This window comes from Seriola dumerili, unplaced genomic scaffold (genome assembly GCF_002260705.1).
Source record: "Seriola dumerili isolate Sdu_G_001 unplaced genomic scaffold, Sdu_1.0 BDQW01000052.1, whole genome shotgun sequence".
In the NCBI taxonomy this organism is placed as follows: domain Eukaryota; kingdom Metazoa; phylum Chordata; class Actinopteri; order Carangiformes; family Carangidae; genus Seriola; species Seriola dumerili.
The window spans coordinates 3,517,552-3,543,725 of NW_019174307.1; the positions used below are offsets into that span (position 1 = coordinate 3,517,552).

The 26,174-nt window shown below is 41.2% G+C and overlaps 1 protein-coding gene across 1 annotated transcript in view; it reads right to left on the reverse strand.

Annotated features, from left to right (window-relative positions):
* Positions 1 to 26,174, reverse strand: part of dnah7 (dynein axonemal heavy chain 7) — a 72,534-nt gene that overhangs the window by 3,381 nt on the left and 42,979 nt on the right. The window contains exons 37-61 of the mRNA XM_022741294.1: positions 25,534 to 25,753; positions 24,654 to 25,280; positions 24,054 to 24,299; positions 23,580 to 23,809; positions 23,144 to 23,474; positions 22,677 to 23,023; positions 21,990 to 22,170; positions 21,585 to 21,770; positions 20,769 to 20,932; positions 19,677 to 19,831; positions 16,912 to 17,102; positions 14,730 to 14,863; positions 14,281 to 14,616; positions 13,941 to 14,067; positions 13,521 to 13,715; positions 10,614 to 10,706; positions 10,256 to 10,432; positions 9,891 to 10,052; positions 9,575 to 9,775; positions 9,175 to 9,336; positions 8,240 to 8,425; positions 7,171 to 7,308; positions 4,799 to 5,029; positions 2,559 to 2,711; positions 203 to 380 (exon numbers count right to left, since the gene is read on the reverse strand). Coding sequence (XP_022597015.1) covers positions 203 to 380; positions 2,559 to 2,711; positions 4,799 to 5,029; positions 7,171 to 7,308; positions 8,240 to 8,425; positions 9,175 to 9,336; positions 9,575 to 9,775; positions 9,891 to 10,052; positions 10,256 to 10,432; positions 10,614 to 10,706; positions 13,521 to 13,715; positions 13,941 to 14,067; positions 14,281 to 14,616; positions 14,730 to 14,863; positions 16,912 to 17,102; positions 19,677 to 19,831; positions 20,769 to 20,932; positions 21,585 to 21,770; positions 21,990 to 22,170; positions 22,677 to 23,023; positions 23,144 to 23,474; positions 23,580 to 23,809; positions 24,054 to 24,299; positions 24,654 to 25,280; positions 25,534 to 25,753 — 5,351 coding nt within the window. The remainder of the gene's footprint in view (positions 1 to 202; positions 381 to 2,558; positions 2,712 to 4,798; positions 5,030 to 7,170; positions 7,309 to 8,239; positions 8,426 to 9,174; positions 9,337 to 9,574; positions 9,776 to 9,890; positions 10,053 to 10,255; positions 10,433 to 10,613; positions 10,707 to 13,520; positions 13,716 to 13,940; positions 14,068 to 14,280; positions 14,617 to 14,729; positions 14,864 to 16,911; positions 17,103 to 19,676; positions 19,832 to 20,768; positions 20,933 to 21,584; positions 21,771 to 21,989; positions 22,171 to 22,676; positions 23,024 to 23,143; positions 23,475 to 23,579; positions 23,810 to 24,053; positions 24,300 to 24,653; positions 25,281 to 25,533; positions 25,754 to 26,174) is intronic.

The window sequence follows — 26,174 nt, forward strand, 5'->3', positions numbered from 1 at the left end:
TCTGAATCCTTCCTTCCTCAAGTGCTCTCTATCATAGTGTCTTACCTCTGCCTTCATTAAACTAGGGGATGATTTGCTGAATATCACCTTTCAATAGCTCTTCTAATATCCTACTTTTTCTTTTAAACTACCATCCTTCATTCTCACTATAACCACTCTTGCTCATCCTGTCTCCTCCTCCTCTCCCCCACTAGTATCGTACCGTCCTCTGGGGGTCGTTTGTATTGTCTGTCATCCAGGACCTCGAAGTCGAAACCCAGCAAGTCAATAGGGACGGTGTGTTTCCTGGCATAGTTCTGCTGGCTGCCTGTGAGGAAGGCCTGGGTGAAGAAGAATCCTGATATCCAGAATACAGCAGGTGTACCCTTATCATACCAGTCCTGAACACACAGCAGGGCACAGAAGAGAGGGACAATTATAACACAACCAGTCAGAGTACTGTGGACACAAAGATTTTCAAGTGGGTTCACACGATTGAGTGTTGGTTAGGTTCAGGTTACTGTACACTTTGTGTACAGTTTTTGTATTTATATACAGCATGGTAATCCACGACAGAAAAAAAAAAAAAAAAAATGCACATATGAACAGCACAACTACATTACAATGTCATATGTTTAAACATAATGTTCAGTTGATTATGTGAGTGTGGGAACAGTGTGAATCTGATCAGTGAAAGGAACTGAGCACTGAAAGCAGTCTCTCAAAAAATGTCTGAGCTGAGGTCAACACAGTTGTATCACATCTCATTTAAATGCTACATTCTAATGTGAAAAAGGAAATTCTTCACTTTCTCCCAGAATATTTATGAACCATTAACATCACTTCACATATCTGCTAGTTTTCCCATATTCCCAGACTATGTTGAGAGTGTGCTCATTCATACACATGCTCCCAATGACAATACTAACATACTAATGTTTAGCAGTTTTAGCAGTTATAATGTAACGTTTAGCATGTTAGAATGCTAACATTTGCTAATTAGCACTTAATACAAAGTACAGATGGACATCTTTGGTTTTGAAAGTTCAAAATCACAACATGCATTCAAGTTGGATCATCAGTTTTTTGTGTGTTTTCCATCCAATAGCCTGCTAGTTCGTATTAAACAAAAATATACTTGTTTGCTTTATGAGATGAGAGGAAGAACATCAGTTTCTTTGTGCATTCAGTAAAGAATGAAAAACATAGCCGTAGCCTAGCTTAGCACAAGAACATGAAGCAGGCAGAAAGAGCTCACAGTTGAGCTCACAGTTTTACTCACAGTTAGCTCACACAGTGGAACCATCTGATAACTATCTAAAGATGAACAAGTACCCTGTAACTGGACATGAGACAAGAGTCAACATGTGTGTTTCCAGTCTTCATGCTAAGCTAGGCAAAGAACATACTGTCTGCCTGAGAGGAAACTTGTTTTTCTTCTCAAAACTCGTTAAAACAGTAAACAATGTCTAGATTTCTTAAAGTGTGGATGTATTCTGTCAAGAAAGCTGCTGCCTCAGATAAGAAAGCCAAGACTTTCCAGTTCACCCTGTGGGGAGTCAAGAGTGGACATTTCAGTTGGATAACTATACACACACACACACACACACACACACACACACACACACACACACACACACACACACACACACACTGAATTCTTTTCAGTCAGCTGAGTAATGATGAACAGGAGGATATTTCTGCAGTGGAAATAGAAAAGGGAAACATGGAAACTGATGGTTAAGTGAAGCAGTTCACTTTGCAGACTCACATGACAGACCGTGTGTCTCTACATGTGTTTTTTCTACCAACTGTGATAGATCCACCTACCTCCTATGTGTTGATAAGTCACAGTGAAATGAAGTGGTCTTGTGCAACTCAAGTGTGACACAGCTTAAGGCAGGGTTGCAGTTGACTATAGAGGGTACAGTATGTACTGAAGTCAACTTTTCCATGTGATATCAGCTCTTCACCTCTGAGGCCAAACAAGCCAGCGGGGTTCCAGAGACTTAAGAAGACATGACCATTTAAGGAGTGTGTTCTGTGTTTTTTTTCCCCCAGAGCAAGCTGCTTATTGGGTATTTGCCTTCCAGTGAGGAATGACCATGGTGAAATATTTATACTAATCTGACTCTACAAGCAGCGTGATTAAGAAGACACTTTCTTCTTTCTTGTCTCCTTCTTTCTATTCTTTTTAATTATTTCTCTGTTTGTGTCAATTTCCGTTTTGCCATTCTTTTTTATGTAAACCTCCAGTCGTCTTTTTTTTTTTGGGGGCTTTTTATGCCTTTATGATAGCACAGTAGAGAGAGACAGGAAATGGGGAGGCAGAGAGAGGGGGAATGACATGCAGTAAAAGGCCGTCAAATGCGGGATTCGAACCAGGGCCGACTGCAGCGAGGACTGTAGCCTCTACATATAGGACGCCTGCTCAACCCACTGCGCCACTCGACGCCCCTCTTCTTTTTTTGAGGTTATTATTTTGTCTCAGACAATTGACTTAGCAGTTATGAATAGCCCAAGACACTTGTATTATACTGCAAGTGTCTGATATGGAGCACTTTGGCAGGTTTCAGTACCTGTAAGAACTTGAGTCTCTCCAGGAAGTCACTGACGTAGCTTCCCAGCGGTTTTAGGCTGGGGTAGGACTTCTTCATCCACATGCCTGGGATACGACCCTTCAGGATGCTGCTGACCACCTCCTCCAGCTCTGCAGACATCACTACCAGCCCCTGTACACACACACACACACACACACACACACACACACACACACACACACAAATACACATACATTTACAGACATACCTCAACCTACAAACACATGATTGACATCTTCACAGCCTGAAAATGTGAAGTTGTTCAAGTGCTGTTATAACACAGAATTGAACAGGAGAGAAAGCTAATATGAGAGAAATCGAAGCTTGTCACTTATACTTGTCTCTCTGGAGATAGGTTATAGGTGACGGACAACCACATAATGGGAATTCTTGTTACTCTGTAGGGGGTCTTTAATATAAATATGAAAGATCATGTGCTTTTACCCCCTTAGTGTCTCTTTTATGTTCCCTCCAATTCAATCCCATGAGGAAGGTGCATCTCATAAGGAGAGGAAATACGTAGAAAGTTTGTTTATTAAATGGCATAAAGAGACGCATGTGTGTGTTCACACATATTCATGCACACATTCAGATGACATTTGGTTTGGTCTTTTGTTCACAACACGCATCAAATAATTACAGATACAACAAAGATGGAGGGATGGATGTTATGTCCTAAATAGCTATTTTCACTTCAAGTATGTATCTTGGTAGCAATTTGAAGAAATACTTATTATGAAAAACAACACAACAAAATCATATTAAGGCTTTAAGATACAGTAGCTCTATTTGGGAGTCTGCTTAATCGTCAAGATTCATCGTTCATCACACACAGCAGATGTGGTTTGTGCCAACTACTTACACTCTCCTACCACTAAGGCACCTTCCTTCTTGTTTATTTATGGATCAAGTGACAGCAAAACCACAACCTAAGTTTCAAACAACCTGGCAGCAGACAAGCACATATTTATAGCCGTGTTAGCAGCTGATCCTAGGAATGGCAACGCCAGTTCTCCACCGTGATCTAAACCGAAATGTCTCGACGGCTACGGGTTACCATTAAATTTGGGACAGACATACATGCTGCAGAGATGATGAATAGTAATAACTTCAGTAATCTCCCTGCATTTCCTTTAAATTTCAATTTGTCCAGGTTTATGACCAAGTCCTTGCAAAAACAGTATTCCCATCAGCCTGAGTTGCGCTGTGTGTTTACTGCCAATTACCAAATGTTAACATGGTAATATGCTAAACCAACATGGTGAACATGATAAACATTATACCTGCTAATCATCAGCACATTAGCTTTGTCATTGTGAGTGTGTTAGGATGCTGATGATAGTATTTAGCTCAAAGCACCACTGTGCTGTACAGCCTCACAGAGCTGCTTGCATGGCTGTAGATTATACTGTACAGTATTTAGTCCAGGCACAAAGAAGTGGCTAGAATACATAACAGCACTGCAGGAATCGAGCTATTGTATTTAGCAGGGTGGGCTCAGTTCTTCTCTATGCTGCAGAGCACTTTCTGAAGAGAAGGTCAATGCACTAGTTCACAATTTGAAGATTTAGATAGCTGCTTCATCCCAGTCATTTCCTCAGGGTCATCAACATTTATTTTTTTTCAGACCACTCACTGCTTGTACATTTACTTAGTGCATAATATAAAGACGCTGGTAGACGTGGAAGACGCTAAAACCAATAACACACAATGACTTTTAGGTGGATGCAGTTTTTCTGTATAATTGTTCATTTCTACATTTTTCCAAAGTGTTAAACTAATAGAAAAATTATAGTTTTAGATTAGTGCACTCGGTGTGTTGTGTTGATGCTTACAGCATTTGATTTCTGAGGATATATTACCAAAGTTTCCCCTGTAATCGTTCAGCAGAGTTGTGTCCCTACTAAAGAAATATTGCTTTCACTGCACAGGAATATAAAATCAATAATAATTCATCATTTGGCCTTACTGTTTATCTAAAACAAATAAATTAAGCGTAATTACAGTACACTGGGCCATATATCATGCTGTAACTATCCAAATAACAAGGATCACTGAAAATGGGACCAGGATCAAGTTTAAAGATTTAACTACCATCCCTTAGTGCTAATATGTAAGGTGTTGCACATCTTACACATCTCTTTGCAATGGCATCAAATTTCACTCAGTGTAGAATAATACATTCCCCTCCTTTCTATCAGCTCCACGTATGTATGCACCTTAATGGCCTTCTGGATGTTGACACAGGAGCCTCGGATGGTGCAGAGCAGGTTGTTGAAGCGGCCCATCTCCTGCACCAGCACTGTGTTCATGCTCTGATTGTAGCTGGTGGGAAAGCGCCTCATTGCTGCCTCCAAGTCAAAGTCTCCAGGCAGCTTGCTTAGGATGTCAGCTGCCACTTCAAAGACCATGTCATCTGAGGATTTGGCGTCTCCGCCTGTAGAGCGGGACTGATCAGAGACACAGAGCGTCAGAGGATGGATGAGAAGGGGAGGCAGGACTTATGGCTTGGATTGCTTTGACAGTTCATCATTTTGGGGGAAAAATTATCTTTTGCTGTCTTTGACTTGTCAAATTATGTATTCCCTTTTTAGGACTCTTTTGCATTGGTGCTATTTTGATCCTGAAAAGACCCTGATGTTAAGAGGTTCTGACTTCTAACTTTACTTTCAAAAGGACACAAAATGACACAGAATATCATAGTCTTATCAGTTACCTTCCCTTTCTTAATTTGTGGTTATTTCTCAGGCTCAGAGGGATTCTAGCAAGTATAATCTTAGGATCTCATCTTTAGACACACACCCACACCCACCCACCAATACACACACACACACGCCCACACACACCCACCCATCCACCCACCCACACACCCACCCACCCAACACACAAACACACACACACTCACACATCCACCCACCCACACACAGGCGCACACACACACACACACACACACACACTCACAGTAATTTGACACGGTCTTATCAACAATTCTAATAATCATTCATGCTGATAATTATTCACTCTCATCTGTGATTCGTCCACTTTCCTCTCAGTCCAAGTGCTACATTTACCTATTTGATGCTCAGTCAGTAGCGAGTGGTAATGGATAATCATTGGCTAATGGCATCGGGGTTACAGTAGGGGAATGACAAATAGTTGCTTCATTCCATTTGAAGCATCTCCGTGTTTATCGGTCATTGAGACGGATGAGACTGTATTAGATGCTAATAAAGTTCACACATGACTGAAACCATTATTAATCTTGTTGAATGGAGTTTATAAGAATAAATGTCAGACTCCATTGGACTCTAATTTTAACTTGAATCTAGAAGTGGCATGCCTGTGGAAATAATTTTTTATTTGTTTGTAGCAAGTCAGGTCTGTATATAAGGAGCTGAAAGAGGCACACGTATAGAGACACTCTCGCCTGCTGTTACATCTTGATCCCTTGCACTTGTTTAATATCAAGTTTAATTCCCACGGGAATTCCGACAATTTAAACTTTTGAAAAATGTTAGATAATGGAGAGGCAGTGCACTGTATCTTAAAATAAATAAAGGGATACACAGATAAATAAACATCTTTCCACTTTGCAGGAGAAGCTGCACTTGTGTCATTTTCAAGTTGGCCTTGATGTGAAATGCCTTAGATTTGATTTGCAGCAAACATTAACTAGACCCAGGAAGCTGTAAGCTATAATCCTCAACAAGCTAACATAGTCTAACTCTACAGAGCTGAGATATAATGATGTGGGATCACACAGATCTGCCGCAGTGAGTCACACTGTGTCTTTGCAGTGTGACTTTTTGTTCTTTGAGAAGTCTCTCTACAAACAACTAAAGTGTTTATTTATATGTTTCTCTTTAATTAATATTGCATAGATTATTTTAGTGGAGCGCAGATAAATATGTAAGGCTGGCAAAGATACTAAAAAAGGTAAGCATATTGATGCTGTGTGTTTGTATGAGACAGTATTTCGGTGCCTAGGTAAATGTGTGATTTCTGTGTATGTTCATATCATGCATTTGCTGGGTGAGAGTGTGATGCATGTTATATACAATTTGAAAATCTACCAACTGAGTACTGACATTCCAGCCGAGTATCTGGATGGTGGCCAAGAGGGGGTCGTGTTGGTTTGGGAAGCGACCAAGAAATCAGTTCACTTTTAACAGCGCTGTTTAATGCCTGATATTTTTCACCCACTTTTATGGTCACAAACCTCTGGGTCATTTAATTGCATACTGCATTAATGAATTCGGGATCACATTGATGTTATTGTCTGAGAGACATGAAATTGTGGCCTTGTAATGTCAGCAAGAGTAATATTTAAAAAAAAATCTGATTGGGAAGCTAACTATCTATCTATCTATATATATATATATATATATATAAATATATGTATGTATACTGTATATCCAATCCACAAAGTCATTCCTATTTAAGTGAATAGGAAAGTGTTCTTAGTCAGCATATTTTTGTAAAAGATGGACCAACTAATTCAATTGTGTGTGTTTACACTTGTTCATGTGTGATACTTAGTTACTCTTAATCAATATAATCCCTGCTGTATCATAGGTCTAGGTTGATTTACCTGCGTGAGCAAGATGCTGTCAAACAGTAGTTGTGTCTCAGCCTGATCCTTGGTGATATCTGCATTGGCATTCATGCCAAAAATCTCCGGTGACGGGTTGAGTGGCAGCGACTTGGTGTATTCTATGTAGCTGTTGTACTGCAACAGAGATGCAGAGAAACAGGGGGAGGTGAGAGGAGTAAAGTAAGAGGACAATTTTTAACGCAACATCAGGAAACATCTCCAGTAATAACACTCTCTGAAAAACAAGTTGGCTCCTTAGATTGCTGACATTTATGATAATGACTATGTAAATGTGACTTCATGAATAAAAGATGTGGTTGGAGGGGGGTGCAGCACTGGAGAACAAAATGCCAAATAAAATGGAGCGCGCCATAGATTGCACTTGTGTTAACAAATATATCAACCTTCACTGATGGTGGTTGCCTGCTGTGCCTTGTTACACACATTTTATCTCCTAATGACTTTTTAAAGGTAGCTCAACAACAGTGCTAAGCAACTGTGAGGTCTATAATATGCTTAGTTTAGAAACAAACATATCAAAGCGAGTTTAACTTTTCTTGAGTTTTTAAGGTAGTGATATTCTAAACTTTGTGTATTCGCTGTTTTAACTGAAGGAAAGTCATATTGTTGGAGAATATTCAAGGAAAAACACACTGCTGCTTAACAGCTCTATGCTGCAGTGTATTATATCTCAAAAAGGTCCAACTATCTTGAATACAACAAAAACAGTGTCCTTGATGCAAAACACAGCTCCTACATATCAACTCCCAGTGTGTGTGGTCATCTCTAGCCAGAATACATAGGGTTTTGTTGAATAAACACTTGATTAGGCAAAAGAGTGAGTTGCTTTGTATCTAAAACAGACTTTGCCCAACTCTATGTGAAATACTGTGCAAAGTTTCCCAGGTAATACCATGGCACTGCCTAATCTTTGTAAAATCCTATGTGTATTAATGTGGTTACAGCCAAATCTAAGCTAAAGCTGTGATTTATAAAGAACCCTTCTTGATACTAAGACTGCTGTTGGCTATGATTTACAGCAATGTTGTGTGATTCTGTTTCTTACATCTCCCTCAGCTGGTGCATAGTATATCCCACTGGGATCAAACTTATAGTCAGGGTCCTTGATGATCTTGGAAGTGTAGAAGATAGAGAGGATTGTACGAAGAGTCCGTCTGTCCCAGTCATCTGTCACACGCCCTCCATAGTTACACTCACCAGTCATGTAACGCACGGCGTCAAATGGCACTTCCTGCAGGAAACAAGAAATCAGGCATTTTACACAGGAATCAAAGAATGACCTTGCAATAGAGTTGCACATTTTAAGGAGAGGTGAGCATTGACAGATGCAGGATTTCCTTGTCTGTGTGTACATTCTTTGCTGTGTTGTGTACATTCTTATGTAACAGGGGACCTGGCTGAAATTCACTTCAGGACCTGGACTTGGAATGAAAGCTGATGTAATAGCAGGTGAAAGGTTAGGGCTGTGCCCATTGTGGCATTTTCCACTAGAGGGTTTCACTTACAAATTCACTGAGCGGCACTTGGTTACAAGATAAAAATGTCACTCTTCAAAAAAGATATCCTCAGTAGTTAATTTCTGCCACTTTTTCTCAGCTACAGCGGAGGAACTAAGACTGGTGAAGGGCTGGAGTGCTATCGGTTTGTGGAAAAATGTCAAGAGGGGAGTTGAATATAGAGGATGAAAGCAGATACTTACATGAGGAGGAAACCACTTGTAAAGGCTAGAATTTCTATTATCTGCTTAGACACTGTATATATGAATGGTGAACATAGAAAAGCATGTGACAGTTTTATTTTGTGCAAGCGATATGAACTTAGTTCATGTGGGTCTAAAACATGTATGACAGAACAAGGTTGTGTTAGTATGCACTTACCTGGGAAACATGTGATGATGTTTCTAATAACTGACTTAAGTGAGTTAATGGAGAGAGTTAAAAAATACTGAAGAATCATCCATGAAAGGAAAGCACTATGTACCTCGTACTGTTCCAGGAACATGTGCAGCTGTTGTACAGAGATCCGGAGGTCGGTCTCATTGAATTCATAAGGAATGTTCCAGCCTAAAGGTCCAAACTTCCTCCTCTCTTGGGTTAGGGCGTGGAAGAAGCACAGACCATACAGTAGCTTCTTGAATACAGCCTGAGAGGTGGATAAGCACAGATGGGTGGCATAGTCAAAGATGAATAGTACTGGTTGTTTTTTATTTCTACAGCTAAAACAAACACACACTGAAATGCACAGCAGGGTGACAAGAGACACAAAGGAGCATTGGACTCCCACTGATGTAGGTGTGATAGATATGCACAGCAAGCCACCTAGATATATATACACACACACACATGCACACACGAAGACATGCACGCAGGCACACACTGACCGGCTTGCTACAGCTTCCAAAAAACTCTGGGTCAGAGATAGGATCCATTAAGAAGGAGCGTGCAATGTTGGCGCGCAGGCCCTTCGGAGCCTCGTTGGTCATCTTCACCCCATTCTGAAGCACAGCCACAGGGAAGGTGGGAGATGGGTAACTAGTCAGCCACAGCCTAAAGTCTGGGTGGGTGGTGTCTGGGTTCAGCTCCTGCTCACAGCCACAAAGACCAAGTAAATAAATGACCATACTGGAAGTAATATAGTAGCACTTTAAGCATTGGGTATAGAATCTGTGTATAGAAAGCATCTGTGTGTGTTCCGACCTCACAGACTTTCTCCAGAGTTGACATCCATGAAGTGGCCAAGTGGCAGTTCTGCAGAACCACCCAGGTGCCCTCTTTAATGGCTGTCTCAATCATACGCATAGCAATAGGACCCTGGCCTTGGCCCAGGGAGAGGGAGGTCAGCTTGTTACCAGTGAAGCCCTAAGGGATAAGAACAGTCATGAACATGCACACACTCACTTATGTAGCTGCTTTTTACCCTGGAAGGAGCCAAAATTATTTTCAGTACTTTCAAGACCTGTGTGGGAGCCTTGCAAATCTAGAGGATTCAATTTCTCCTTTCATTTTGAGTTTGTACACACAGCAGGCTTCAAAGGTACTGAATTTCCCAGATGTCTCTGTACCTTTTCATCTCCAAACTTCAGCAATGCAGCCATGGGGTCTGAGCCGGGGGAGAGGATGAAGATGAGGGAGGCACAGCAGTGGCTATCAACAAAGGCCTCACTCAGGTTGAAGGGTGGCGCTTCAATGAAGGGACGACCCAAACTGTTGGAAACAAACTCCTGTACCATGGGAATAATCTGGAGGACAGATTTATGGAATGTGTTTAGTGTTTGCGTGAAAAAGTCCTTATAACTTGAAATCATTCGGGAATTTTTACATCCTAATATAATGGGGTTGTTTATGGAAATGGATTCACAACTTGGTAGCCAAAAAATCTTTTGGAAACAATCTTTGGAAAAAAACAACATATGAACTGACCTTATCAGGTCTGAGACATCGAATCACCAGCATCTTCTGAAACTGGCTCAGTTTGTCCTGCCACTCATCGGGGAAAGGAGTCTGATGGGGGTTCTGCAAATGCACACAGCACAACCCAGACTGAAATTATACTGTAGGGTAGGTAAATGGGAATAACTTCAGACTCCACGCTGGAGCACAATGCATTTGCTTCTAAATATTAGCATGACTCACTTTAACATGACCTTTTCTGGGAAGAAAATATACTGCAGATATCTCATCACTTATTTTTCTTCCACCATTATCTGTTTCATAAACATAAATGCTAATAAAATACTCAAGTGACTGGTGTAGAATAGAATCAAGCAAATCAGAGGAGAAACTGCAAAGTCACAGAGATGAATAAATGACATCTTTTAATGCAGATTAGAATGAGGCAATTCAGTCATTTTTATTAATCAGTAAACGAGGCATGCCCTCATCATGTTACCTTCAAGAAACATGCAGCTAAAGGCCCTTCTGTCAACTTTTCTTGGAGAGGATGGGGGAGATTTAGGGTGGGGTTGCACTGTATCAAGCTGTTGCAAGATTAAACTATTTAATTAAGCAAAAAGAGGGGTAATCTGTAATATGAATGGGGAGGAGAGTAATGCAGGGAGACAGATAAATATGTATGAAAGGGGACAGACTGAGGAAAAGGAGAAAGCGGAAGAAAAAGAGGTGGGGAAAAAGAAAAACCACTGGGTACTGGGTCAGAGCAATATGTTTGATTAATTTGTGGAAAGAGTGCACCAGAAGAAGTGAGCAATGGTAGCAGGAAGTTTTGGAATTATTTCCCCCAGGCTGTTTGTCGAGAGACTTCTGGCTATGTGTGTTGGCAGGTGCTTTGAGACAGATACACCTATTTAGGATCTCCTGGGGATTCTCTGTGTGTACAGGGGTGTGTGAGTCGGAGTGCCTGTGCGCTTGATTGAACAGCTGTTGTTACATCAAGATTGAATAAATGTGAATTCTACAACTGGAACAAACTAGATTTAATTAGATAGAAGCGTTATGGCTGATTCTGTTGATTATAAATCAAAGATGGTGCCTGTGTGTGTGTGCGTGTGTGTGCATGACAGCAAAGACACAAGCATGTGTGCACCACACGTTGATTAAACAGCCGTTCTGGCATCTAGATTGCAAAGAGGTGACTACCACAACAAGAACAGAATAGATTTAATTAGATAAAACTTCAATTTTAGATTCTTTATAATCCAGAGATGGAGAGAGTGTGTGCATCATCTGTACCTGTGAGCTTTTCCTACACTACACTTAAAATAATAAAACTTAGTTATCAAACATGAATTAATATAAGAAGCCAAAACTGGGGAATCTGCAACACCTAATTAAAGTATAGCAAATAGTTACAAAACACTGTAAAAATTGTGTGTGAATTTGAGTAAGATTATACCAATTTATAAGATAAATTGAAAAATGGTCACATGATGATGATGATCATACTCAAACAAATGGCAGGTATTAATAATGAAAAATATATTACTTTCATTTCTCAACACATCCAACATGGAGGTAGTAGTAGCAGGTGCTCCCTGGTGTATGGGGCAGGATGAGGGGCTGTGGTGAGCTCTGTCACATTGTCATTGCTTGGAGGATGTGAGACAGGGGCAGCATGAGTGTTGTGGAATCCCTCTGAGCTACACTGTTGAGCTGCAGGGTGGGTGGGGCTGGCCTGTTTTTCATGAGCCAAATCCACTGGAAAATACATTCAACCTATTCACTCTGCACTTGTTTCCTTTTTCACCCCACTACACGCGTTAACAGTTTTACAAATTCAAATAACTTCTTTCCCTCTATCATCCCTCACTTCCTTTCTTCCACAGTCCACTAAAGCCTTTTCTTTCATATGGAGGAGAAATTTGATTTTGCTTGTTGTCTATTTTTTAATAAGGAAGTAGCTTTTATTGGAATCTTAGACAGCTTACATGACCAGCAGTCTGGGCTACAGTCACCATTCAGTTAGGTACAGTCTTAGTAGCTCAACACCAATACATCACCATTTGCTGTATACTATATTTTAAACAACTGTCAAAGGCAGACTGAAGAGAAGAAAACAATACACAGTTATTTTTAAATGAGACTAATATCATATTTGTGTAAAGTCAGAGATGTTTTCTCCATATTTCACTGACTTAGTCATCCGTAATCTGATTGGGTGCACTTTCAAAGGTCAGCTGCAAAAAATTTTACATTTTGAATTATTTGATCTTTGAGCCTATTAAATCACAGCAGTACACAACACCAAAAGTGGTATTTATGCAAGGTTTGCTCTCTCTTCACAGGCAAACAATTGCTCAAACTGGTGTCAAGCAATTCTGACTTAGATTGTCTGTACAGGGCCTTAGTGTCATACAGCGTATGTTGGAAAAATATGTGGTAAAAACCCTAAATCTCTTTAACATTTGCTCTAAAGACTTTGGTCCTCTGAATCTTCCAGAATTCAAATGTTCTTATCAGTGCTAAATGTGACCTAATTTCAAGACTGCTAACCTGCTAACCACAACCATATCTATAACAGGAAGTCAACATATTTGCAAATCCTACAAGACCCCATGCCAGCAATATAAAGGTGCGTACTGACTAAATTTGCATTTTGGGAGGATTTACAGATTTTCTTCTCCCTCTAGTTCTCTCGGGTATTTTGATGTAATGGTAATGTAAATTCATGCTGATTTAAAAAATGTGGGCCTTAACCCAGATTGTTTGGTGTTTTATTAGGTTTTCAACCTTTTGAATTTTTCAATGAGAGAAAGGACAGAAAGCACCTAATTTATACCTACCCAGTTTGTCTTTACCAACACAGATATATATACAACACCCACAGACAGAGCCCCACCAGCACCCACCAATCAGTTTAATGACACTCACTGGGCTGTCGTAGACCTTCTTCCACTCATTCCTGAGGTGAGCCATGTTGCGCCGCAGACCTTTGAAACACTCCATCTCATCCAGACGGCAAATCTCATCCCAAGACTTTTTGGGGAGCCAGGTGCAGGGATTCGAGTGGGGGTTGTCCAGGCCCACACCACCTGTCAGAAGGAAGCGCCACTCCCCCTCATCCACCTAAAACATTAATTGCTGTGATGAAGCTATTAAAGAGTTACCACAGCAGAGGATTAACCACTATTTGTGATTAAGTGATTTAAAGGTTCACCATTTTGGGGATTATGTTGGGTAACAACTTTATGCAAATTGAAAATGCAAAATACAGATAATCTAACGCAATATTAGATGTGTTATGAAATAACACAGTGTTGTAACATGTGTGGAGGGTGTGTATATTCCTACCAGCTTGTTGTGCATGAGAAGGTTGACAGTGAGGCAGAAGGAAAAGAGCAGTTTATCCTTCTCAAACAGTGAGCGACACACATTGACATATAGTGTGTAGGTAAAGTGGTCTCTCAGGATCTGTAGCCTGCCGAAGATACATATGGTGGCATTTTAATAATCTTGTTCCAAACCTAACAGAATTCATGAGCTGTTACTGGTGTTACATTCAAATTTCTTTTAACAGCTTCCAAACCAAATATGATTTTTCGAGCAGAGAGAAAGCGCTATGGTTCAAGAACTTGCTTAAGTGACTTGTAGGAACTAGTATTTGGCCAGTGCATTTGTCAGCCCTGCTTACCTCTGCTCCAAGTCGTCACTCTTCTCTGAGCTGTCGATGGAGCTGATGAAGAGGTTAATAAACCAGGTGAGGGAGTACTGGTACATGGGCTCAATGTTAGCCAGGTCGGCAATGGAGAAGAACAAGATGGCTGAATGCACGGCAATTGGTGTGTAGCCCATACGGGTCTCATCAATCTTCTGCTCTGTCACCTCAGCCACAGCCTGCTTCTCTGTGATTTCATTGGCTAGCACCTTGGAGCAGGAGAGGATCTTGACGGCTGTCTCGTCTTCCAGGATGTTGCCCTCAGAGGAGGAAAGCACCTGTAAGATTTTGTCCTCAATCTCTTTCAACTGTCTGCAAAAAGTATGAGGACAAATTTAACAAGTCTGCAGTTTGCACTTTGGGGAAGGTGAATTTTTCATTTTATTAGTTAAAATTTCACACGAGTCTGGTGTGTGCTACTGTACCTTTTGTTCTCTGCTCCCTGTAGGATGAGAGCCTGTTTCTCTTCCTCCAGATTAGGCCTATCCCGGGCCACCACAATTCCCAGCAGCTGGTCCTGGATGCCCTCTGGGGTGATCATGAAGTTCAGAAGGGTGACCTACAGCACAGGGGAAGAGATACACGGAGTTGTATGTTTTGTGTGTTCGGGGGGTGGGGTTGTCTAGTGCCACCCTTGCTCTCATACTTTTACAGTGCAGTGTTGATTACCTTAACTCCAGTGCTGTTCTCCCCACTAACATCGTACCTAATCAATTCTAATAACCACTCCAATCTTGGAAAAGTACAGGTAGGATGCATTTACTTTTTTTCTTTTCTGTGAAAAGGTGTTACAGCTCGAAGTGAAGGAGTGTCTTTTACCACAGCCTTACTCATCCTGCTTTGCACTTACCCAGAGGTTAAAAGCCTATATCTGCTATCTACTCTCTGCCCTAATAAACGAGTGCACTTCTCCAGGGCCTAATTCTATTTCTATTGATGCTGCGGACCCACTGAGCTGATGGTAAAGACTCAGAGCCCATATAAATCTCCCATTCGTCCTTTTCACACATACACCCTCCTCCTTTGCTCCCTTTGGTCCCTTGAGCTTCATAAGGGCTAGTTTCCTAGATGCTTGCCTCTTGTATTTGAAAGTAGTGCTTTTAGTGGGAATAATGGAAGCCTCGTACCGTATTTTACTGTAGGCAAAAAAAAAAAAACTTAAACAAAAAGGATAAAAAAAAAAAAGATTGAGCCAGTGGTGAAAAATGAGTTGAATCCATCTAATAGCCGCCCGTAAAGAGCGGGGCCCCTGCAAATAGATGCTTGAAATGTGATCTTCGGTAATGCTTTCCAACCCCTTGCCTCTTTGTAATGCAATTTCCTTTAATGCTCCCTTTCTTGGAATACTTTTTTGGGAGACTCTGTGTGATGACTCACTGTGTTGCTAGGGTACAAATGTGCTGTCAGTTGAGTGGTATGATGCAATAAGTAAGACCCAATGAGTAAAGGTAGCGCTATCTCTTGGTAGAGGTCTGTTTTTGGAATGAAGGTTTGAATAATTCTTCATTGTTACAAAAAATTTGCTAAATTTAAATTTCAAATGAAGACAACACAACCCAGATTGTAGAGAGGACACAGTTTGACTGAAAAAACAGAGACCAAAACTCTCCAAAATGGCCTGTAACAATCTACATATTTCAGGTTGTGTGGTGCAAAGAGAAAATACAGTAGCCCACATGACACTTCAATAACAATGTAATGTGTGACAATCACTTGAAATAGCACAACAATCTAGACTGCTTGTTACAACTCTGTGTGCTAAATAATAATATGTTAAAGGCAGAGTAATGCATATGGTATGTCTGTGTTGGTCCCTGTGAGAGCCTGTGTTTTATTACTCCCTTCAGTGTTGGCAGCAGCTCTGTTGTGGAAGATACAGTACATCTATCCTTAGCTGTGGTGGGATTAAAGGGCACCTGCTCCATCTGTGTGGAGGTTGTGGGTATAGGAGGCATGGAGGATTGCACCAGGCTCATTACAGCAACACAGACAACTGCAGAAAACAGCTGTGGTATGTGTGGCTACTGTCAGGGAATGCTCTGACTACACTGACAGTAGTCATAACTGAAGGTCTTAGGCGACTCATGTCTAACTGTCTGACTATGGGTGACTGTGTGTGATTGCTGTTGGTGTGGATGGAGGTTGCACTGTTGGAAGTAATGGGATTTTATCTTAGATCCCTTGCACACAGGCAAATGTCCCAACATTGTGTACAATACAATAAAGAGTACAATAAAGTTAAACTATAGGAGCTTCGGCATTGATGTGCAGGTTATTACAGTACTGACAGGGTTGTTGCCCCATTCCTATTGTCAAACTAGTAAGCTGACCAGTGAAATTTGCAGCAGGCCATTATACCGTGGTACAAAACACAGTTATGAAAGTGCTGCAAATCCACATTGCTCTAATTAAAATGATTTGTCTTTTCCAAAAAAAAAATTGACTTCAATGTGTTATTATTTCAATACAGGATAATTGCTTAAAGGATTAAAATAAATGCATTTTCTATATTAATAGCAAAATGTGTTTCCACGATGTGAAGTGAGTGAAAGTGTACTAGGATACAAAAAATATAACAATGCCTGAGGCAGTGTCCCTCTAGACTACCTTGACGGCGGTCTCAGGCAGGTAGTGGGGGTTGCGTAGCTTGGTGGTGATGTAGAAGCGGAAGTTGGGAGCATATTCAATGGTAGAGTCTCCCAGGCGGATACAAATGGCACCACCCTGTTTAAAAGTCTGTCTCAGCAGCAGAGGCTCCAGGATAGGGTCCAGCTCCTCGCCGACATTCTCCAACAGCACTGAAACAAAATGTTTATCAATATTTTCTAACCAGAGGAGGCTGACTATTTTCAGGAGAGACCTTTATACAGACACATTTACAGACAACCCCACCTGGGAGCAGTCAAATTCACCACAGTTGTCTACTGTTGACCAGCTCAGCAGCTGAGCCATTGCACAACTTCAAATATTTTGCAGCCAGACAAAATAAAGTTGAAATCTTTCCCACAACATTCCAATCTCAGACTGCAATCTCTGCAGTCTTTTAGCTGTTCCTTAGTGTAAATTAATAAAGGGTGATCAAACTTTTACCGTACTGAACTCTCAACAGTCTTCCAATACACACACACACACACACACACACACACACACACACACAGATAAATACACACACACACACACGTGTACATACAGTATATATATATACATGAAAGAAACCGGTAGAACTGGTAGAGGTCTGAGGTCGAATGAAACAGAAATCAACCTCTATCAAAATGATGGAAAGACCAAAGTGTGAGGAAAAAAAGGAACAGAAGGAATTATGACCCAAAACCAACATCTCATCTGTAAAACATTGTGCTGGTTCTTTTATGACTTGGGCATGTATGGCTCCAATGGAACTGACACACTGGAATTTATTGATGATTTCACTGCTAACAGAAGCAATGCAGAGGTATAGAGGATCACTCTGTGCTCAGATTCAGCCAAATGCATCTAAACTCATTGGACAACATTTCATAATTTAGCAGGACAAGATTTCTAAACATATGGCCATAGCAACAAGAGCTTTTCAGGGTGAAGAGGGGGAACATCTCAGTCTCATTGAGCTGCATTCTACCTGCTGAAGACCAAACTTAAGGCAGAAAGACTCCATAACAAGCAAGAACTGAAGGAGGCTGCAGTGTAGCTCTGGGAGAGCATCACCAGGCAAGATACAGAACATCTGCTGACATCTGTGGGTTAAAGACTTCAGTCACTGTCTACGAAGGATTGCAGAATATTAACCACAAAATGTTAAATATGATCATTTTATTTGCCTTGATGTGTATCTGTTCTTTATATATTGTAGTAAACCTACTCAAATTATTAAGTTGAAATTTGTCACTTTGATATTGTATATTTAGTATAAAATATGTAGTGGAAAATTGAATGTGCTGAAGCTCAGAGCCTGAAGAACAAAAAATGTATAACTGTCTTTTTCAGCTCCCTACGATTGTCATTCAACACTGCAGTCAGCTCCATGAACATGTGCATACACATGCAATAACAAGAAATCAGTGAAGCAACTAAACATTACTAGTTAGATATGTCTTATTTCCATAACATCATTATTAATGTAATCTCTTATTAAGTGTGTTAATGCTGTTCCCATATTAAGAACATTCGCCCATCTATAACATATATGACATTATGCCTCAGTTAACTAGAGGCAGTGACAGCTGATGAACTTTCTTCTGCAAGACAGTTAACCACATCAGGCAAGCCTCTTCAAATTGCTTTGAAGCATAATTTTGTCTTGGTACAATCATATCAATACTGTTAATATTTCCAGCAGATTAAACAGTACTTTGTACACAGCACTTTGTAGTGTTTAATAAACATATGCCTTGCCTAAGAGAGATGGCAGGGAAACATTAGCTCAATCATTCAAAAAGAAAGAATAAAGCACATAATCGGGATTATAGGCTACAATACAAACAGCAAGAAACTGCAAAACTGTGAAATAAACAAACAGGCTATGGAGGGTGAAACTGTACCCTCTGGGGACTATTTTGCACCCACCAAGGACAAGTTACTCTCTGAACTGTTGGCCTTGTAGTCTGCCAGTAAGCAAAGACCCAATGGCTGGCTGAGTCAGGTCATTATTTAGATGTCTTTTTAATGGCTGTATAGCTGTCTCTGCTTCTAATTCTAATTCCTGTCTTGCTGTTCCCTTTCATAGCCTCTCAAAATCCTATGAGAAGACAAAGGTACAAGTATTTTTCCAGGGTTGGTTGTTACGTTGTGTGCTTTTTTTTATAAACAGATAGTGGGGTATATTCTGAAACCAGTGTATGAACCAAGGTCACAGCCACACAGTGGCACTGGAGAGTGAAGGGCGGCTGTTCCAATTTAATGTTAAAGAGAAATCTTTTAACACACACACACACACACACACACACACACACACACACACACACACACACACACACACACACACACACACACACAACCACTGGAGAAACACAACACACAAAATAGTCATGTCATCTAACACATTTCAGTTTGACCTCCTGACAGAGGGCAGGGAAAATGCAAAAAAAACCCAATTGATTTCTCCTGGTCTTTTGCATGATTTACAGTAGTTTGACATTCTAATGGTGCAGTAGGCTCATTGGAACACCTCACTCAGAAATATTCCATATATTAATTCTTCCACTGCAGAACAGAGAACAATGGAGTAAAACATTCTATGCACAGCAATAATCTGACTCTGTGGTGAAGAGAGACCTCAGCAGGCAGTAACAGGAGCTGCAAAAATGTGGATGAGGCACATGCACACAGAGTAGGGAGCAACCACAGAGGCATCATACCAGAGAAATACTTCTACTCACCTGGTGTGCCAAACTGAATGCAGTTCTCCAGAGTGCGTACAAAGTCAGCATCACTCAGTTTAATAATATGCAGGCTGTTGGCCTTCTCCATATTTTTCACCCACTTGTTGGCCTGGCCCTGGGGATCGATCATCAGAGGCCACCGCCTGGCATTACTACAAACGCACACACACACAGAGAGTAGTATATGATCAAACAATGCTGTCTTGTCAGAATGAGAGATCCTGTTAAATGTGAACCATCACAACAATAGGGGGGATGTTGGAAGACAAGAATTGAGATGTAGAGAGCAGCTTAGGGGTGAACATTCACTCTCAGCACAGTTAGACAGCTCACAGTTGGATAGCACACCAGGGGCCATAGTATTGTGATTAAAAAACAATGTTGCTGCTTCATTTACTCAAACAAGCAGATGTCTTGTAATGTTTTTTTCTGCACCTTAAAGTTGAATCAGACAATGTCACATAGGCTTCTATAGCTTATAAACTTCTGTCATAGTCTCTTTTTTTAGTAGGGTATACTGATAGGTAATAGGCAATCTAATCCTGATCCTTTGTAACCTGAAACCCATTGTGATTCAGGTCTTTCAGCTATCAAAAACACTGCTTTTCACCCCATTAAAACATTGGAACTTATTCCATATGCACAGTGAGTGAGTGAAAAGTGAAGCGGCATGAAAAATAAATAGTGTCCAGCAGTTTCAATGAAGATATTCATGCTCACAGTAAGATGAGGCCCTTTGGGTTTAAAAAAACATTGATCGCTTTGCCTCTATTCCAGAAACAATTTGCAGGTGTACCACACCTCCAAAGTGCTGCTTTTGTAAAAAATGCATTTGAGCTTCAGTTTTCTGTTAGTGCTCCTGATTTTTTTTTCAAGAACTATTTTTTTATGCACTGCACTGTAGAGCTTTATTGTGTAGGAATATATACATTTTGTATCAAGACTGGCTGTCGGCAGATGCTCAATTTAAGTACAGCAGAAAATATGCATTCAATTCTTAATAATAAATTGCTAGGCACTAAGAAAATACTGGTGTCTTTTCCTTTAGGGGAATGCCATGTCAGCATAAAGTTTTTCTTCAATACTCACGAGATTATGATACCGTTGTCAATGGAGAAGCTGTCTGATGGTAGGCCAGCAATGGTCCATGCACGAATCTTTACTGGATCGCCCAGTGAGTTCATCAGAGACATGTTGGCGGAGCATGGGATCTCTTTACTCTTACAAAGATTCATCCACTCCTCTGTCTGATCCTATAGAGCAGCACACTTACTGTTAAATACTTCCATCTCACTTAATTACATACTAACCTATAAACAAATAAGAGCTTATGCTAGTGAATAATTAAGCTGTTCACAAAAATATACAGTCATGTACATTCACACAGACATTAACAGAGCTATTTCAAAGGTGTGAAAACAAGCACATAACCAATCAAACATCCCTCCATTCACAAACACAATCATGTACTTGCATGATAAAAATAAGTAACTCATTGTCTTCCTTAGTGTTTTCGAGCAACGCAATAGCCCTGACACAGTATAAAACATGACCTTTAAACACTGGCTTGGTCTTGGAAACGTGAGGCTCAGAAAGAGGAAAAAAAGATGTGCTTTGGTAGCTCCACACTATTTATTTTTCATTGAACTGCTCTCAAGTGTTCGGCTTTCCTTGGCCTAAAACTGTGCTGAGAAAAAAAAAATCATTAGCCTCACAATTAATGAAATGTTAACTCCAAATGTAGCAGCTCTGCCTCAGAAAATGTTACAGTCTTTACAGACTTTACTGAAAAAATGCTGTGTTGACAAACTGCTTGAACAAGGAAACTGGTCATCTCAAAATATCCTAATAATATATTGTTACTGTCCACTTCCAAAATATGTAGTATCTGGTCCATCATCTTACCTGTCTGTAGCTGGAGGTGAAGGCTCCCAGGTAAGCTACTATGCCCGCTGAGATAAGGATGTTCCCCGTCAGGTTATTGTAGAGCTTCCCGAGATCGGAGGCCATTTCACTCCAGCGTGTTTTCTCTCCGCCCAGGCCTCCAATCAGCTGCTCCGCTCGGTCAAGCTTCTTACTACATAGATCCACCTGGGGGGCATCATCAGAAGGAGAATGCAAAAACATGACGCACTGTTGTGGTTTTTCGGAGGTCAAGGAACTGAATGAAGGTCATAGTAATTGAAGTAAGTTGTAAGTAAGTTATACTTTTAACTCTAATGGCATAAGCCATTGTACTTCAAATGCTGACAAATATTAAACAAAATTGACAATTGTCTGCAATCACACAAACATATAAAAAGCACAAACCTGATTCTCCAACTCAGCTTTCTTGGTTTTATTAGCATCCAAAGTTTCCTGAAGCTTTGCGAGTTCATCCTGGACTTCTTTGAGGGCAGCCTGCTTTTTCTGCAGGCTCTCCATTGCCACGCTCAGCTCGCCCTCAGCCTGTGCTAGCTTCTCCTTCTTCGGAGCCACCACCTTGGCCACCCTGAGGGACACATGAAGCATTGCTGAATTGGTTGGATTTAATAGATACAGTACGTGTGAACCAGAGATGAAAAGAACAACATTGTGAAAACACTGCATGGCACAGAAGGTGCCCTAAATCTTTTTTCATCTATACACATTAAGTATAATATATATATATGATTCTGATGATTTATCTGGGACAGTGAAATGCTGTCAGACAAAACATAGACTTAAGCTTCTATAAATTACAGTAACATTTAAGATTGTCAGAACAATAATGATGTGAACATTTCCCTTGAAATTACTCGCATCTAGGATTTAGCTTGTTACATGAATCACTTTGAACCTGGCATATGCATGGTACACCAGCACCAGGAAAATGATTATTCCTTTGAAGTAACCAATAACCGAGCTTCATGTTAATCACTAAGACAGATGAAAGCTATCCCAAGCGTTGCAAATATGCATCAATTTTCATAACTGAGCACACAGAAGGAAACACAGAAGGAGAAGAACATTACTTACTTTTCATACTTTTCCATGGCACACACCCACTTACACATGCCTTCAGCTGCAGTGGATGCAGTTCGAATCTTCTCTGGTACAAAGTCTGGATTAGTGATGTACTTGTTGCGGATGACAGCGATGAAATTTGGTGGGATGTTGTCCTTGTCATACTCATGGAGGCTCTGGAGGAATTTCATGTCTCCAAGAAGCTTTTTGGCTGGGCCCCAATAGTCCTCCACTTTTTTCCCAGAACCTGAGGGGTCTGGCACACGATCTGGCTTGATGCCTTTGAGAATGCAGATTGCCTCCATCACCAGTTTGACAGCTGTTGGTGGGCTTTTCATGGACTTCACCACTGTGATATCCTGTAGATAAAAAGAACTACATCATAAGATCCACCTTCCTGACTATTCCAGAACACCTGGCATTGGAACAATATGTAAGGGCACTATCTTACATTAGAAAAAACATTTTTATCCTTTTACCTGAGTGGTGAGAGTATTCAACGCAGCCAAGGCTGACTCCAGGATCGGCATGGCTTCAGCCAGTTCGGCATCACACTCATCCTTGATGGCCTTGGCAGCCATGGCTTGTTCGTTGGCCACAGCCTCATCCACTTTGACCACCTTCTCTGTCTCAGCCACCTCCACAGATTCATGCTCAATCACCACCATCATCTCATCCACCTCTTTACTGGCCACAAGCAGCTGTGGCTGTAGAGCCTCTAGCTCAACTTGCATGGTGGCCACCTGGTCTGCTGCTGACTCTAGTTTCTCAAGGCCCACCTCATAACGACGTTTCAGCTTCATCACTTCACTGGGCAGAGGACAGACAGAGATAAGGAGATAAGGATAAGAGATGAGGTCACAAAAACATCAAATAACAGCTGTACATACAGTATATCCTAAATCTTGATCTTACGCTCTTTTTGTCCTCAGCAGGGCTTTGAAGGTGGAAATGAGCTCCAGGTATGAGGTTGGTGTGACATAATTGTGGCGCTCCAACTCAGCCAAAAAGCGGACTGACAGCTTAATAGTTGAGGTGTGGAAGCTCTTGCACATGTTGATGCAGCCTTCTCTGGACTCATCTGTCATCTCAACATCCTCAAGGAAGCGGCAGGCCACTGCCTGCAGGGCATCCTCGGGCCAGGTCTGGCAAGGAAGAAAATATGCTTTATAGCCACCATACATACAGGGCATTTTACTCTCTGCTATGGTTTTCTGATAATGTCAGCCCAAATCTTTATTCGTTTATTGTCTTTCAATTGGCTTATTCACCCCCTGTAATGAGGCCATAACATTCATGGATTATATATGGTCCATGTCTTTTGATTAGCTACCTGAAGAGCTTTGTGGTGCAACCAAACCCAAACTCATGCAACATACATACACACACCTGGAACCAGTTAATGGTGCAGCAGTTAATGAGGGCAGGGAAACGTCTCAAACGGTTCCTGAAGGCGTCTCCAATGGGACTCATGGCCAACACGACATGCAGCTGTGTGCGACAGCGCTCGATAAACATGTTGAAAAGGGACAAGTTGCTGCCGTCCGTCTGCTTATCACGGTCACGCTGCCGGTCCAGCACACGCATCCGCTCACAGATTTCCTGCTTCTCATCAACTGCGAACAGGTTAGGCACCTGGAAACAACCAGTTAACAGAACGATCTGAATTTGGGTATTGGCTTTGTAAAGTAGAACTTTTAAAATCATTACTCTGTATCACAATCTATCCAACCACATCCATTTGTCTGACCATATATTCATCAAGCATTCATCAATATCTCAGTCTATAAACACATCTGTCTTTCCATCAGTTTCTCCATCCATACTTACTTCTTTTTAACCATTCGTCCAAACCTTTTATTGACTGACCGATCAGCTTGTAAATAATATCGATACTTCAACTGATTCATCAATCTATCCATGCACATTAATACATCTATGAGCCATCATGGCTTTTCTGTGGCTTTTTCTGTGTCCCTCCCACTTTACCTCGCCAGTGTTGAGCAGGTTGCCGATGTCCTCCAGAAATGACTCCATTTTGATTTGTGTATCTGTGAAAAGGAACACGCCATGGGCTTCGCCCTGTGTGGACTTCCTCATTATTAACTTCAGATCATCATGCCATTCAGTGGTTCCATAAGTCTTGGAGATCTCCACCTGGAAGAGCTCTGCCTCTGCCATGTAGGCAGCCAACCGGGTGAGAGACTGACGCCCGCTCCCGCCCACACCCACCAGCAGAGCGTGTCCGCTTGGCTGCTTGAGGATACGGGATATGCGGCACACATGCTCAATGGCAAAACGAAAAAGCACCAGATTCATAGGCGCCTTGCTGATGTTGTTGTATTCCTCCAAGTGGGACTCCACCACCTGTCGGAGCTGGTCGAGGTTGTGCACCTCACGGTAGTTGCGGTCCTCACCCTTAGGGTCATGGAAGTCGCAAAACATGAGGCTGCGCAGGTCGTCCTCGGTGACTTTTCCATCATGGTCCTGGTCCAAATGTTGGAAGAGCTGATGGAAGTTTTCCTTCATGTGACTCTGAGACACCACCTGTAAATGGCTTACAAGCCAGGACCGATCTGTGTCGTGGACCAGTCGATCATAGTATACCCTCAGGACCTGAGGATATACAAGACAAAGAAAGAGTGAGTGGGGGAGACAAGGAGAGAGACAGATATAGAGAGATCAGCACAGTCAGGAGGTTTCTGACAAATGCATTAGAGTAAGACAGCAACAAGTAAGACAGGCAGGTGTTAGCTTGACTGGATTACAGTGTATTTCAAGATATCTGTATTTTATTTGTAATTTATATTACCTTAGTTGTTTAGGTCTTAAGTATTTTCTGCTGCTTTTCTGTTGTGTATAACATTACCTCATGCACCCAGAGCCGTTTGATGGCAGATTGTTCTTCTGCAGTCTCTGGCCGTGTCAGGCAGATGCCCTGGATGACTCGAGAGACGTCGCGCAGATTGAACAGGTAATGGGACTTTGCGGGGGTTGGTAGCAGGTTCTTGGTGGCCTCTTGGTACACTGACATGGTGCTATTAACGATCTGAGAGGTCAGCGCTGCAAATGACTTGGGGAAAACAAATCTGTGGATGAAATGGTTGATTCTCTGTTCAGATCCTGTTCTGATCATTTCCTCCTGTTTAGTTAGGAAAATTAATATGTAATTTCTATATATATGTACACATTGAAATGACCAACATGTTTCCAAAATACCAAAAAAAAAAGAATTTCCAAAATGTCTGGCCTGTTAAAATGCAAGTGACATTTCTGTCTGCATGAGTGCTTGGGTAAATTTGAAACCTATCCAACAGATTTGATTGCTTTAGGACTTTCAGTCTCTGAGGCAAACACTGCAGCAGTGCAGGAACAGAGTAGGAAAACCTTTCATCCTCTAATTACAGAATAATTTTTTAATAACTAACATTTATCCTCCTAACTTTATGTTCAATTTTGCAGTCTTAGCTGCCTAATGATCTTTGATTAGTAGTAATTTACAATTCATTC